General features: G+C 38.3%; 1 protein-coding gene across 1 annotated transcript; it reads right to left on the bottom strand.

Moving 5' to 3' along the window:
- Positions 1 to 10,230: 10,230 nt before the first annotated feature.
- Positions 10,231 to 15,449, bottom strand: LOC110936893 (deoxyhypusine synthase). The gene is made up of 7 exons (XM_022179302.2): positions 15,139 to 15,449; positions 12,992 to 13,159; positions 12,681 to 12,899; positions 12,477 to 12,563; positions 11,883 to 11,991; positions 11,328 to 11,563; positions 10,231 to 10,656 (listed from the first exon to the last, which is right to left on the bottom strand). The coding sequence occupies exons 1-7, from the start codon at positions 15,340 to 15,342 to the stop codon at positions 10,561 to 10,563; spliced, it is 1,119 nt and encodes a 372-aa protein (XP_022034994.1). The 5' UTR covers positions 15,343 to 15,449; the 3' UTR covers positions 10,231 to 10,560.
- Positions 15,450 to 17,055: the final 1,606 nt, after the last annotated feature.

The raw sequence follows: 17,055 nt of genomic DNA, 5'->3' as shown, positions 1-17,055 counted from the left end.
AAGCCTTCCTTGCCTGAGATGGTCATAACCATTTCTTCGTTCTTGACGGCTCGAATGAAATGGTTGCGTGCCATTTGGTCTGCAACACCGCCTATCTCCAGGCACTCTTTGTTGTAACGAATGACAAAGGACTCGAGAGATTCGTTGTCTCCGCGCCAGACGTTCATGACGTCCATAGAATCACGTTCGTGACGTCGCTGCTGGCTGAAATGTGCGAGGAACTTTGCTTGCAAGTCCTCAAATGAAGCCAGTGATCCCACTGGAAAAGAATCGAACCAAGCCCTCTCCAGACCAGTTAGGGTCTGGGGAAAAAATGACACCAAGTGGGCTCGTCCCACCTTCCATTGCACCCAGCGCCGGTAAAAATATTCATGTGATCGTCTGGGTCGGACGAACCATTGTATTTCCCGATCGTTAGTGGGAAATTAGTCGTGGTAACATCGGCGTGGGCAATCTCCCGGACGAATTTGAAGTTTTCGGCCGCAGATTTTGGCCTGTAGGGTTGGCTTTGGTGGCGCTTTGCAGCGCGGAGGTATGTAGTGTAGGGTTCAGTGGGAGGAACATAATTGCGTCCTCCTGGTCTGCTATTGGTTACGTGAGATTCCCCGCAATATGTATTGTCGTCCGGGTCGGTACGACCATACCCTTCGTGGTGGGACTACGGTCCCAGGCGGTTGTGGATGCTGGAGCCGCAATGGGCTGTAGACTGTCGCCTAGTTTCGCCATGAGGGTCTAAGCGGCTCTGTATGGGGCCCCTGCGGCGGGACCCATATTAGGAATCTTCCTCATCAAGTGTGTGGACCTCGTAGTAAGAGGAACCACGGTCTTCGTGCCTACTGCGATAGGCTGGATGTGTGGGAATCCCGCTGTCTGTAAGATACGACCCGCAGGTGTAAATGGTGCGGGTGCGGGTCCGCTAGGGATTTGCACATCAGTGTAAGCTTTATTGTATGTTGCGGCCAGCATAGTTTGTTGTTGTAAATACCAGGTATGAAGGTCCACGCATGGGGGTATCACAGAAGCATACTGTGAAAGATCTGGTGTGAATGTGGGGGGAGTGCCCCCTGCTGCAGATGTGCCTATGTGGCCAACATTTTGGGCTGGGGGCAGTCCCCGTAGGCCCTAGGTTTGCGGGGTTTAGATTATCCCAAGTAGCATTGTCTGGACGATCAGACATGATCTCAAGAAAGAAGGAGATGCGAAAAAAGTGCTAAGAGTAGCGGTGGGCGCCAATGATGAAACAATGGTTAACCAGGAGAGGTTAATTTGCTGGTCTCGTCAAGTAGGGTTAATCCCTTCTTTCCGAGGATCGGGGGCTGGACCGTCAGCTGGGTTGTCTCTTGCACAAGGAAAACACACCGTGACTCGTAACAAGGAGGATGGGGTGGGGGGGTGCTCCTTGTTACCACTCTCTGGCGTGAGAATCAGTAATTTGCTTGAGAAGCAAAGTGTGTGATAGTAGTACTTGTGAGGGAGTTGAGAAGCGATACCTCAAACCTGGTTGGGGATGGGTATTTATAGCCGAGGACTGAAGGAGGGTGGTTGTGACAACTCGAGTTTTCAAGGTCTCTATTCGACTTAACCTTGTACTTATTTGCAAAGCGTGTTTTCTATATATTTGATGTGCATTATATATGAGTGTATATTAATAATTTGCTTTGTGCTAATTTGTGTTTTATAATTTAATATGTAACCTTGGCCGAATACCCCCCTACGAAATCACCCCAGCCGAAATACCCACCCGAAAACACCCCTTGTGGTGAAAACACTTTGTGTTTTCGTCCACTAGGGGGCCAACGAAAAAAAGAATGGGCCTCGGCCCAGTAACGACTGAATAAAGGAATTGTTTTAACTCATGCACGAAATCGATAATTGGCAAAACCCTAACCACCTCTCACATTCTCTCTCGCTACCCTTTGAACCTGACGGCAAACTTGTGTTCCCCTGATCCTCTAGAATAATCAAGTTATTGTCTTGCCCGTCGCGGTTAGTGTTGCTCTTTAACTGAGTGTTTGATTTGAATCAATTGTATGAACGATTTGTTTATTAGCATAACTATGATTGTGTAGTGCTTATGATCGTAAGACCGAATGATGATTGATAAGTAACTAGATCTTTGTGAATTATATGCTATATAGGGATTAATCTTGATAGTTATGTGATCGCTTATTACTCGAATAAATTCCAATGATTCGGATTACATGATGCCTGAATGATGATTTTGATTGTACTGATGATTAAGTATATAAGCAATTGTTTTAGCTTTCTGATTGATCGATTGATTGTTGAAGCGGTCGAAACTGTTAAGTGACGATTAGAGTTGTTGTTATTCGTAACTGCTGTTGATGATGATGTTGTGACCAGCGAAAACACAGGGACCACGAAAACACAAGGATCAGACGAAAACACTTTGTGTTTTCGTCACACCTCATGTTCGACGAAAACCAAAGGGTTTTCGCCACTAGGGATTTCGCCAGTATAGGGTTTTCGTCCCAGGTGTCTTCGTCTCAAGTGATTTCGCCATATAAGTGATTTCGACACATGAGATTTCGTCTAAGTGGGTGACCACAGTAACCTTGTTTAGTCTATTAACTAAGTTAAGTTTATTAACTCTGTTAATCTTATTAACTGTGTTAAATAATGTAACCCTGTTAAGTAGGTAATTCCTATGGTTTGTTAACCTCGTAGCTAATTAACTCTGTTAAGTGGTTAACCCTGCTAAGTATGAACTGTGTTATGTATGTCAAATATGTTATGTAAGTTAAGTTCATTATGTATGATAACTCTGCTGATTCTGATCAACTCTGCCATGTGTGCAAACTATGCTAAGTGTGCTAATCTTGTTAAGTATGATAACTTCGTTAAACCTATTAACGTCGTTAGGTATGTTAATGGATAATATTAATAGAATAAACTGAGAGATCAACCATGTGAAGCATGAATTATGTGAACCTGATTAACTGATGTAGTGGTGCATGATGTAAACTGCCAAGTACATTTAGTGATATAGATTGCATGTGAAGCTGTACCAACATAACTGATTTTCGCATACGTGCGTAATTATAGGCCTTGACTGATTAATTGGAACCAAGTAATTAATCAAACCGAGCAAACCAAGGTGAGTTCACACTCTTTCCAAGGCATGGGATTCCCGGTGGGTTGGGAATGGGATTGAATGACTACCCGTACTTTCATCACTACTAGACTACTTACCACCGTCCTCAGATTGGGAAGGACGCAAGTGCTAAAACGTCCTCGGATTGGGAAGGACACCAGTGTTAAAACTTACGTAAAACCTACGTACCACTGTCCTCGGATTGGGAAGGACACCAGTGTTAAAACTTACTTGAAACCTACGTACCACTGTCCTCGGATGGGGAAGGACACCAGCGCTAAACCTACGTACTCGCTACGTACCACTGTCCTCGGATAGGGAAGGGCATTTACGTAAAACCTACATAAACTCATACTTACCATTGTCCTCGGATTGGGAAGGACACCTATAGATACAACTAGTCTAGTAACATACAACATGGGAAGCCCCCACTTATTATTGTAAAGGTTTGGGAAACAAAGATACTGAGTAACGCATGGTTATGAAACGAACTTACGATTTATGAAACGAACTTATTAACAGAACAATCAACTGTGAACTCGCTCAACTTTGTTGTTGACCCTCTGTTACATGCCTTGCAGGTCGTTAGGTATCTATGGAGCTTGCATGGGAGCGGAGAAAAGTCGTTGTGGGACATGGACCGCTGTGTTCCATGCTAAACATTTGAAACGTTTAAACTTATGACTTGGTTTTAAACATTATGCTTCCACTTACAACTTAAACTATGTTTTGTTTGGACACCAATTGTATTGTGTTGGATTTTATAATTTACATTCATGCTTGTTCAATATGATTGGTGGTTCGAAACTGGTCATGTCACGCCTCCAAGCGGTGATACTCCGCGTGTGGATTTTGGGGGTGTGACAGTGGTTGAGATGACAGACTGACGACGCGCCGCCCTTATGCAGGTGTGTCAGGCTTGTCGGCTGTGGAGGTGAAGCCACGTCCTAATGCGGTGTCAGTCTGTTGCTTACGTATGACATGTGACTATCATTGGTGCCACTTGCTCTGTGGTGTCAGTCCCACTTGCCTCGTGGGCAGGATGCAGTGCTGCGCTGCATCGCTGCTAGCGGTAACCGCTGTTGTTTCCGCGTTCCCACTCTGGCAAAGACTGCGGGATGCGGTGCTTGGCCGCATCGCCGCTTATGGTGATTGTTGTTGTTGTCCAGATCCCTTGTATTGACGAAAGTGTTCATAGGATGCGGTGCTAAGCCGCATCGCTTTGCGTACACTTGTTTTCATACACAAGGTAAGGAGATATTCATAGGATGCGGTGCCAGGCCGCATCGCTTATGCCTATCTTTATTTTCCCATCCTTTGACAGATTGGATTCGATAGTTGTGTTCGCGCGTGCCCGCATGGACACAGATAAGTTCTTGCTGGTGGGGTTTTTTATAAGGGTAATGGTCACTCGCGGTCGTGCTGACGCGAGATCTAGGACCATACCCCTTCAACTACTAACTGGCAAGTGAACCAATCGACTCTAGAATAGCTAAGTAAGTCTGGATATCGAACCCACGAGACTCTATTAATTACGTTAACTAGACTCAATTGACTTATCTACACGAGTGATTTAATTGTTTTATGTTTTGAGGGAGGTTACTATGACCTAATTGCAATTCATATATGATAAAATTTGAATTGAATGAACAGTGATTGATAATATTATTAAATTAAAATTAGAATTAGAATTATTTAAAATTAGAATTAAGAGATGAGCAAATGGTACCGGGTATAGGTATCGGTCTCAAATTTATCAAACCGGTGTAATTTTTGGTACCGGTTCTGCACAGGTATTCACCAGTTTTTACCCTCAAATACTGGTGCCGTACCAGTATCGACCGATACCGAACCGTACCATACTAGGTATATTCGGTACCAGTACCCACTTTTGGGGATTTCGGTAACGGTATTTTCGGTACCGGTTGGTACCGAGCTCACAAATCCTGTAGCAACGCAGCAATGCAAGTAATTGCACCGTTTAGATTACTTTTCATACACACAGTAAGTAAACTGTTTTTCGTTTGAATGAGGTTTTATATACACAACAACTTATTTTGCTTTCTTTTTTGTTTTTTTTTTCTATAATGAATGAATTGTATCATGTAAAATTAACTTGGATATTTAGAATATTGATGAGCAATCGTATCAAATCCTGTAAACGAACCGGTATCGTATCGGTACCAAATCATTTTCGGTACCAATTTGGTATCCACCTTTTGGCGTTTTCAGAATCGTTACTTTAAGTTCGACACCGGTCCAGCACCATACCTGTATTTATTGATTTTTACCTTCAAATACCATACCGTATTATACCGAGCATTTTCGGTGCCTGTACCTAATTTCGATGATTTTCTAGATCGGTACTTTCGCTGTCGTTACCGGTACCGAGCTCATCCATATTTTAACGTGTTAGCACCGTAATAACTGAACTGAAAACAACCGAATTTCCAACGTGTAGGACGTGTGGGTCCTATTATTATATATTAGGTTATTTAAAATCGTTTTTTATAACGGAGTGACTATCCTTACCACGTCATTTTATTTATGTTTTGATATTCGGTATCTGTTTGCCGTTGCTTACACGTCTTTTGTAGTCATTGGGTCCCGCCGCAACGCGCGGGCGGAAAATAACTAGTTAATAAAAAAAAACTAACTAAAGCTAAACTAAGACGCAAACTAGGATTTTGGATTGATTCAGCTGATGATAAAGACACTATCTAGGTCAGAATCCTACACACGTTAGACTGGTTTTTTATCGGTAATGAACTTGTTAGGGAACCGGGATCTTAAAATACTAAACTTAAAGGATAACCTAAAGGACCCTCGACCCTTTTCGAGAAGAAGCCTAATAAGTTGTTAAAGTACCGGTATTATTGGATTCCCTCACGAGCTTTCCAACTTTACTAATAAAGTACCCTAAGCAACAATCTACCTCATAACGCGAAAGTCAAGGGTAACTATGGAAACCTGATTCGATTTGATAAGCAAGTATTGGAAGGTAAACTAAGGCAATCTTCTCACAAAGTATCTAACCCTACCAAATCTAACAACCTAGACAGACCGATAATCTCCTGCCTCACGAATATTAAGATTAGTTGAATACCTAGACCTACTTAATTCACGATTATAACTTCTATGGATACTGCGTCTAGCAAACTATAAACTAATGAAAAACACAAAGTTATTGATCTAACATGAGCCTATAACTGAAGGACATTCAACAAGGAAGCATGTGAAGTTAATAATCACGTAATCAAGCAAGTCTAAATACGCATATACATCGAATCATGTAAACATAGTCTTTACTTTATTAATTAACCACAAAGATTATTCAAAAAATGATAAAAATCCAAACTTTATTGTGTATTCATCATAGACCTAGGTGGCATTATAATGTTTAGCCTAGCATCATTATAAAAACAAGAACAATACTTACTTAATTCACGTAGACAAGTCACGGTTTAGTCGTTTAAAACAAAGAAATCAGAAGTGGAAATCCGATAATCAAAATCAAATGTTTTGTTTTATTTATTTATGTCATGTTAAGAAAAAATATTAACATTAAGTTTTGGTTTTGAATGTTTTTTTTTATAAAAATAAGTTTATTAAATCTTCTAACTAAGACATCATTTAATAAATTCCTCCTTACTAAGACGTCCTTTAACACTAATTCATTTTATTTCTTCACAAGTTCAATCATAATATTTAAGGCTAGAGGGTATGGTGACATCCCATTCTCGGAGGACCATCCGCTACGTATGCGCCACGTCATAGTCCTCCCAAGGATGATTCATCCCCCAAAACTAGAGGGTATGGGAGGATGGTCCTAGTCATAGTCCTCCCCACCATTTCTATATATTTTTTTTAATCTTCTATATTTTTTTTAATCTTCTATATTTTTTTTAACATTAAAAAATAAACTAACAAAATATTGTCATTAATATTAAAACCACATTACATAAATTAAAAGCAAAACATAAACTTAAAAAAAACAAACATAGACTTAAATAATATTATGCTTCTTCATGATGTCGTTTTGAAGTTTTTTCAATATCGAACGTTTCGGCTCGGGATATTGATCGACATCCATCGTTATCTTCTCCCATTCCTTGAGCCGAATTTTTTCATCCGAAATTCTGATTTTCTCATTCGACAATCGGACCTTCTCGCATAACTTTTCTTCCGCTCCACGAGCTTTTTCTTCGACGGCCCGCTCCTTCGCCTTCGTCTTTTGGGCCGAGACTTCGTTGTACATTTTTAAGTTTTCCATAAACTCTTCCATCTTCGGGTCCAACTTTTCCTTTTCTTTCCCCTTGGCCCGCTCCTTCTTTGATTTGTCTCGGCCCGGTGGACGCTCCGCTTCATGTACGGCGTACTCCTCTTCGTCAAAGTCGGCGTCATCATTTAAGTTTATGTGACACCTCGCGTCCGATCCACTGGCGCTAAAACTACCCGTTTCCGATGTTTTTTGGCGTTTCGCCATCTCCACCTCGTTGGGAATCGGCGACCATTTCGGTTCCTTTTCATAATTTCCCACGCGCGAACGTGAGCAAAGTTGATATTAGCATTGTTGGACTTATACTTGTCCAAAGCTTGTTTGAAAACATCGTCGTCGCTCATGCCGCTACGACGCCCACTTGTATATATTTTATTATATTCCTCGCAAAACCTATTGACGGCCGAGTTCAATTTCCGCCACTTTGACGACACCGAGTCGATATCACGATATGGGCCTTGGTCCATAAGTTCGAGGAACTTCGCCAAAACCTTGGACCAAAACCCGTCACCCGTGTCCTAAAATGTAAAGGCTTTTAGCATATTTTCGTGATTATTTTATGAATGTTTTGTAAATTTTGTTTGGATCCAAGTAATTTTATATCTTAAAAAAACTCATGAAAATCTACAACGAGCACGGCAAAACGAGTCGGATCAAATATAATATGTTTTCGTGATTATTTTATGAATGTTTTGTAAATTTTGTTTGGATCCAAGTGGAGTCAAATTGTGGTTTCTTTTTTCCTTTTTTAAAAGCTCTAATTAATCTCTTTTCGTTATATCTGTCAACTTTTGCGTTATACCCGTTACGTTTTCTATGTATGACCCGGGTCATATATAATACGTTATGATTTTACTCTATAATTTGATCTACTTTATGTTTGATTCAATCGTAATGTTTATATATGTTACATTGAGTTTAATCAAATACGTCAAAATACGTGTTTTCATATGGTTAACGCATCACATAACGTTTGAACTAATCCATTCGATGTTTGCGAAGAATCCGCGCCGCAACACGCGCGGGTCTTAATGCTAGTTACCTATAATAAAACAAACAAAATATATAAAGTTAAACAAATTAAAATATGTAAACTGTTAAAAAAATAAAAAAATTCAAACAAAGTAACCAAACTGTTGACCAAAAAATTTAAATAAAAAAAGAAACAAACTTTAAAAACTTATAAACTGTTAAAAAATATTTAGAAAAACAAACTTAAAAAAATGTATAAATCTTAAAAAAAAAAAAGATAAACCTTAAAAAAATACTAACCTTTTGTCTTGTTGTTAGACGTGGCTATGAAAGTCTTGGCTAAGGCTTCTTCTTCGATTGGCGTCCACTTAGTCGCCTTCGATTTGGACGATTGCTCACCAACCACTTGCTTGCCTTTGTTTCGTTTTCCTTTTCCTTTAGCCGGTTGGGTTTCGGGAACAACCTCCACATCGTCGTCGGGTTCGGATTGTTGAAAGGGTTGCGTCGGGATCGGTTGGGGTTGAACGGGTGGTGTCGGGTTCGGTGGGAAATTATAAGCATCCCGCAACATCATTTGTTGACGGGCTTGATTTTGAGAGAATTGAGCGAATTGGTTTGGCGAGTGTTGGAATGATGCAAACGCATTTGATGAATATTACGAGAATTGGTTCGGTTCTACCGTTGGATAATATGCCGGAACCGAGAAAACATTAGGTTGGGTCGGGTTGTTGGGATTGTTCGGGTTCTTCGGATTGTTCGGGTTGTTCGGGTTGTTGAAGGGTTCCATGATAGAGTATGAGGTTTATAAAAGTGGGAAGAAGATTTATAAAAAATAAGTGAGAGATGAAATTTTGAGGTTAGATTTGTGAATGGAGATGAAAATGGAAATGAAATATATATATATATATATATATATATATATATATATATATATATATATATATATATATATATATATATATATATATATATTTGAATATATGACCGTTTGTTTTTTTTTTTTTGGAAAAAGGAAATTTAATTTTGAGTAAACTGCCATTTTGGTATCTGAGGTTTGGTCATTTTTGCTACTTTAGTCCAAAACTCAAACCTTTTGCATCTGGGTCCCTGTGGTTTCAGTTTTATTGCCATTTTGGTCCAAAAATGAAATTATATCATTTGTCTTATAAAATCAAGCAATTTTGTCCTTTTTCTCAGGGGCAAATCAAGTCATATTTGTCTTATAAAATCTGGTATTTATTTATAAAAAAGAAATAACCATTTTGCCCATGAGGAAAAGAATAAAATAGCAGGATTTTATAAAACAAATATGACCTGATTTCATTTTTGGACCAAAATGGCAATAAAACTAAAACTACAGGGACCCAGATGCAAAAGGTTTGAGTTTTGGACTAAAGTGGCAAAAGTGACTAAACCACAGGGACCAAAATGGCAGTTTACTCTTTAATTTTTTTTTAAACGGTAACTTTTTGAACCGGGGCCCACAATTCGTTCCGTCGCCAACGTCCAAATATCGACGAAAGGAACGTGGACTGGGGGGCGGTATGGTGTAGCTGGCGTCGCCGGGTGGAAACGGGAGGGAGGACGGGACCATACCATGCAGCCTAACAAGATTTTTTTCCCCTTACTTGGGACACATGTTTTGGCATCTTTAAGGTTTTTTTAATGATTTTGGAAGATATTTATGTCACTCATTACTCTACCCGACCTGGTTGGTTTTTGTTATGGCTCAAAACCAAACCGAACTCTACACAACCCTAAAATTACCAACCAAAATGTTGTGTTCCCTGTCGCTTCACGTAAACGCCCCACTATATACTTTAACAAACATTGTTAAACTAATTAATTATCAAAATATCGAAAATAATAAATAGATGCACACAAAGGATACCATAAATTTGAAGATCAAATACCAAACATATCATCGGACATTTGGACACGTGACCTCACTATAACCATACAATCAAAAAGAAATTATTGTTTATGGCCTAAATCATTGGGCATGTGACCTCACTATAACCATACAGTCAAAAGGAAATCATTGTTATGGCCTAGATCATTGGACATGTGACCTCACTATAACCATACAATCACCAGACCTCACCAAAACACTTGTGAAGTGACCATAAATTGATCGACATAAATAAGATAAGAGTTGTTGCTAATCACCCAAGCCAACTCCAACACGAATTTTTCAGAAACCCGGTTTCCGCTCAACTGATGTCTCTTTCTTTGCAGCAAATGTTTCCGCAACAAGTAACGGGAATGCAATTGTGGCATCACAATGCACCTGTATCAAAACAATCAACAAGAATTATTTATACCTATTTGCAAAGTTTCACATAATACTTGATATTCTTTGATTTTGTCAATGTGGGTTGATAATATTTAACCCGTTTCACAAACTGTTTAAAGATAAGAAATGCACATGGTTACTTACCAATGGTTCCTGAGTTTAGACCACTTTTGCCGTTCGGTCCAAAAATGAAACTTTTTTGTATCTGGGACCCTCATGAGGTTTCCATTTTCATCAAATTGGCAAAATGAGTTAGAATTTTCTATTAACTTCTCCCCTTTTTGTCGTTTTCCTCATTTAAATGAAGGGTAAAATCGTCATTTTATGCCATAATGTATTTTAATGAAATGAGGAAAACGACAAAAAATGGGAGAAATTAACAGAAAATTCTAACCCACTTTGCCAATTGGATGAAAATGGCAACAAAAATGAAACCTCAGGGACCCAGATGCAAAAGGTTTCATTTTTGGCCTGAAGTGGCAAAAGTGGCCTAAACTCATGGACCATTTTGGCAATTTACTCTAAAATATATAACATAACAAGAACCAAACATAATAATATCATATGGGCAATACATCAGTTTAAATTATAACTTCACCAAATAAAAGTAATCATTTTGGGACATCAAGAACATAACAGTTAACAAATTCCATGCATTTATTTACCTTGACAGATTTAGCAGAAGCACGTATTTTGCCCCAGGAAACAGCTTCATCAGGACGAGCACCAGAATCACTACCATCAAACTCTTGGGCAGTGTTGATGAAGACTGCATAATCAGCACCATTACGCATCATATTTGCATTGCATATGTGATGTTTTGGTAGCCCTCCTCCGAGAATTATCATCCCTGTCTTCCTAGGGTCTGCATGCACAGCCTCACCGTTCATCGCCCTGATATCTGTTTACAAAGTTGGCAGATTATACAATTGAACTCAAGATAATACTAACGATTATCATAGAAATTGATTTAATGTTTGACCACCTGTTAGACATTCGTCAAAAAAAATTGGATAGATATATTTCAGATCCTTGTATCAGTTAAAAACGCAAAAGTTATACAATTGACCTCAAGAAAATGATTTAATGTTGTATTAGAAAGTCAACCTTGCAGAACTTGTAAAAAGTCTATACACTTTTAGATCTATTCCGTTTCAACGATAATATCTAAAAATGAATTTTGTGCAAGTATTACATTATATTAAAATTTAAGATGTCACCTTGTACTACATCGACAACAAGACCAGGATTATTGCGGAAGGAATGGAAATATAACATGTCTCCAAGAGACCCATCTGTCAAGCCAGGGCAGAAGACCGGAATATCGTTCTACAATAAAATAAAATAAAACAATGATATAACAAGCTAAGATACAATAAAAAGGTTATATTATATAAATGTAAAAGGAATCAGTGTTAGAATGTTATAATTTTGTTAAGAGTAAACTTCCGTTTTGCTCCCTGTGGTTTGGTCACTTTAACGGTTTTGCTCCAAACCTTTAAAAATAGCCATTTTACTCCCTGATGATTCGGTTTTTTTGCCAGTTTGCTCCCCGCCTCTAACTCCATTCAAATTGTTTGTTTTTCCATTTTGCTCCCCGCAGGGAGCAAACTGGCAACAAAACCAAAACATTAGGGAGTAAAATGGCTATTTTTAAAGGTTTGGGGCAAAACCGTTAAAGTGACCAAACCACATGGAGCAAAACGGAAGTTTACTCTTTTGTTAAATAAAAAGGTTATACATTATAATTTATAAATGAAGCAGACTGTTAAAAAAATAAAACATAAAAGGTTTCAAGGTGAAGATGTGATTACTTTATAAGCCCAATAAAGATATGAACTCTCGTCGTTGATCTCCTTCCCCAACCGCGCTATTAGTTTTGATGGCGTCCATAACACACGCTGTTAAACACAAAGGGAGTAAAGCATAAGCTTCTACTGCAGAACTCAACACAAAAGTTCATATCATATTTTAGTTCTGAAGCCTGTATAATAAAAATAAAAATAGTACCAACATACCTTTTCCTTTTGTTCTTCCAACATTTGGTCGAATACCGGCATGATCCAATCTTCAAACTTACAATAGTTCTCATTAGGCACCAACAGGTTACCAATACGATTCAGTCCTTTCGATCTCAACGCAGCACCAGGGAGAGAAAAATCACCTAAGTAAGTATCAGCAAGGCATTTTATAATATCTTCCTCAATGCCACCAGTAGTTGTCACAATCACCTCAACCTTAATTTAATCAAAGACAAATTCAGAAGCATCAGTTAGCCAATGTCTAACTTCTGAATCATAAACAATTAGCAGTTCAAACAAACGCTAACCATATGATGCTCCACCAGATACCGAATAATATCTCTAACGCCAGACGAAATAAGGTTGGAAGTAAAGCCAAGGAAGATCTTGCATTTAACAGACTCTCTGTAAGTTGGATTCTTCCCCTCCTCACTGCAATCTTCAGTTACTTTCTCATGAGAGAGCCTCCATTCTAGCTTCACTCATCAAACTCACACTCTCAAAATCATACAAAATCCAACATCAAATATATATAGGGTAGGGTTCATTTGAGAACCACTCTTATTGCAAGAACCACGAAAACCAATGTGAACACAACATAATAAACCCATCCACAACCACCCAAAACCTAAACACAGGGGCGGACGTAAGAGAAAGGCAAGGTGGGCGGGCGCACCCCCGGGGGAAAAAAAATTTAGTGCTAAGTTCCGTCGAAAATCCCGTCCGCACCCCTTGGAATTTTTCGTCCGCACCCCTTAAAATTTTCCGTCCGCACCTCTTGCAATTTTTCATCTGCAACCCTTAGGTAAAAAGTGTTATCAATTTATATTTTAATTTTTTTTTGAGTTAATTGCCATTTTAGTCCCTGTGATTTGGGCCATTTTGTCAGTTTAGTCCAAATGTTTCATTTTTAACACCTGGATCCAAAAAGGTTTCATCGTTGCCATTTTGATCCAACTGACTTAACTCCATCCATATCTGTTAAGTCTGCCAAGGGCATTTTTGTCATTTCATTTTTTTATTAACCCTTTTTTCTTTATTGCTTTTTCTTTTAAATGAAATGACAAAAATGCCCTTGGCAGACTTAACAGATATGGATAGAGTTAAGTCAGTTGGACCAAAATGGCAATGATGAAACCTTTTTGGATCCAGATGTTAAAAATGAAACCTTTGGACTAAACTGGCAAAATGACCCAAACCACAGGGACTAAAATGGCAATTAACTCTTTTTTTTAGTAAACTCTTATTTTTTTTTAGATACTACCTAAATTATATAACTTTTAATACCTAAATAATTAAACTCAAATACTCAATACCTTTAACTAGCCCACTACTAAGTCTTAGCCCAATAAACAAACCTAACAAATCAACAATATTTCAAACCAAAATAAAATAAACAAGCCCAAAACCCTTACAGATTCTCTCCCGCTCTCTCTATAACACCGTAATCAGCCACCATACCACCGCCGATCGAACACGGGTAAATTTCTTTGTTATTTTTGATGAATTTTGGTTGATATTAGCCGCATACTAACCATGACAGTAGACATGTGCTTCGTTTTGTTTTTCATTTTGTTATATGGTGGGTTATATTTTGTTAGTGATGATATTTTACCTTTTTTTTTTATAGCAGCATACATCACATAGTAGATCTGGTGGGTTATATTTGTTAGTGAAGAATGTTTGACTTTTTCTTTTTATGGTGTATATGTTGTTTAGATGATTTTTAGGGTTATTTACATTATGATTTCTAGGGCTTGAATAGTTGATATATTATGTAATATGTTATGGAGCCATGTTTTGGATAGATTTCAAAAAATGAAAACCCGTAGGGTGACGTTTTAATTATGTTTGTAACATGGTTTGACATATTTTTGATGATTATATAAATTTAGTTCGATGTTCTTTTGTTTTACATGACCCGACCCGACCCGATACGAACCGATTTTGTATTTATATACCTTGGGGCCTAAAATTTTTAAAAATTGTCCGCACCCCCATGGAAAAATTTCTGGGTCCGCCACTGCCTAAACACCCACCGCCACCCACCACAACCCAAAATAAACGGTACTTTTTGTTCAACTTTTTTTATTTATAAAAAAACGCTAAATTTCGCACCTAAAAAAAGAACAACAGTACCGCTGCACATATGTGCATCACATGCGTATGCACATGTGCAGCAGCATCGGTATTGTTGTTCGGTTTTTTTAAGTGACGAAATTTAGCGTTTTCTATTTTTTTAGTTTTTTTTTTTGTGTCATTTTATTTTGTTTTTTGTTTTTACATATGTTTTTTTAATATTTTTATCTACGTTGTGTAAAAAAATGGTGGTTCAACTCGTATGTGAAGTAGTAGTTCTCATAGTTGTTTCAACTCGTGGTGGTTCTTAATTGAACCGAAGCATGTATACATATATATTATATATAACAAGTGAGATGGAAATTGAGGTACATACCATTTGATTAACGATGTCAATGGCCTCACCGAGATTAGAAGCTTGGAAGCCAGTGGAGACAAAGGATTTAAGAAGCTGTGGGTAGTTAACACCATGGTTGAAATCGTAGCCGTTGATTTTAGTGTTAACACCTTGTAAATTCTCTGATTCCTTGAATACAACTGATCTCAAATTCTGAATCAGGTCTGCTGCTTCTTCCCCCATTTCCTACGACTGAATTATGATTTTAGGGGTATTTAAAGGGTATCCTTTAACAGATATCGGATTTTTTGGGAATGAAATCTGCAGCAGCAGAGAAAGCAAACAAATGAGGGCATTGTCGGGTCATATGTGTGGGTATATCGAAATCGGGTCAGGGGTTGGGTTTGTCCGACCCGAAGTCTCTAAATCCCTTGTTTCCTTTCCGTTTTGTTATTTTTCTTTTACGAGCTAGTAGCTGTTTATTTACCTCTTAATAAGGTTTTTAATGGTTCAGACCTAGTGGTTTAGCACTTAATGGTTTAGACTGTTTGTTTCACGAGCAGATGTCTGAATGGTTCAGACATTTGACTTTGAATGGTTAAGATTTATACAAAGTCTAATGGTTAAGACCTCTAATCTGAATTTGTCAGACATTTGCCTCTGAACGTTAAGCATTATACAGGCTCTTAATGGTTCAGACCTCTTACTGGTTCAGCAAAGTTCAATTTTTTTCACAATATTGTTACTTTCATTCAATGGTTTTGGTCTTAGATATGGTTTGCGTTTTCATCATTCGAGTTTAGTTGACTAACAAGGTTAATACTTATATTTTTTTTTGAAAGGTGAATTTCTTAACAGACGGATGATTCACGCCAGACGACCCGGTCCCGCCCCATTCTGTCCCGAGGACTATGTTGTCTTAACCGGGCTCACGCCTCAATAGAATGGGACATTTGGTTTTCCCCGAGAAAATTTCAGGCCCCCTGTCACTTGGCAAAAGTTGCACCCTCCACACGAGCCGCCGCCTGTCGAGACTGACCGACTCACTGGAGTAAATGCACCCTAGTAGAAAACTCGGATTCCCTCAGGCTCGAACCGGAGTCCAAACCATCATTGGGTTGGGGATAACCCCAATGCCTCACATTTGATAGAGGTGGAGATCGAACCGGCGCCACTCAACAAATTATATGGTAACTTAAAAAGATACTTTGATCTTTTTAACTCTTGTACAAGCAGGGGCGGACCCACATAGAGCGGGTTGGGGTTTCCAAACTCCAATGTTTTTAAAAAATTAGTAGATGCGGTATATTAAATTTTATAAGGACCTCATAAACTTAATTATGTAGACACCATAAAAAAACGAAAGCTGGTGTATTGGTAAACCCTCCTCATTACCAATAAGAGGTTATGGGTTCAATCCTTATATAGCCTATTTTTTTCTTTTAAATCACCTGACCTGAACAAGGACCGACTTGAAAATTTTAATGTTTTGTTATGAAAGTTTTGAAAACCGGAAAAAATGGACCCCCTGGAAAAAAATTATGGGTCCGCCACTGTGTACAAGTTATTGAGACTGGATATTTAGTTTCGAGTTAAATCATTATAAAAAGGGGTAACTTTGTAGAATAGTAACCAAGTTTTAAAAGTGTTCCAATTAGGTCACTCAAGTTTCAAAATCAGGTCACTCAACATTAATTCTTCATTAAAATTAAGGGTTTTTTCATCTATTTCATAAGTAACCGTGGTGATGTGGATTTTTGTTTCTTTTTTCTCTTTTATTTGATGCTAACGTCAAGTGATGACGTGGATTGTAACTTGTTTTTTAAATTTTAATGTAATTAAATGGTTTTTATTTTTAGTAAATCTATACTTATATTATAATGCACTAGTGCTAATACCCGCGAATTTCGCGGGGTTAAAAAATGATATGTTTGTACTTTTGGTCAAAAAGTTTTA

The sequence above is a fragment of the Helianthus annuus genome, chromosome 4 (assembly GCF_002127325.2).
Source record: "Helianthus annuus cultivar XRQ/B chromosome 4, HanXRQr2.0-SUNRISE, whole genome shotgun sequence".
Taxonomy (NCBI): domain Eukaryota; kingdom Viridiplantae; phylum Streptophyta; class Magnoliopsida; order Asterales; family Asteraceae; genus Helianthus; species Helianthus annuus.
The sequence above is the reverse complement of the archived record's forward strand: the minus strand, read 5'-3'. Positions and strand labels throughout refer to the sequence as shown.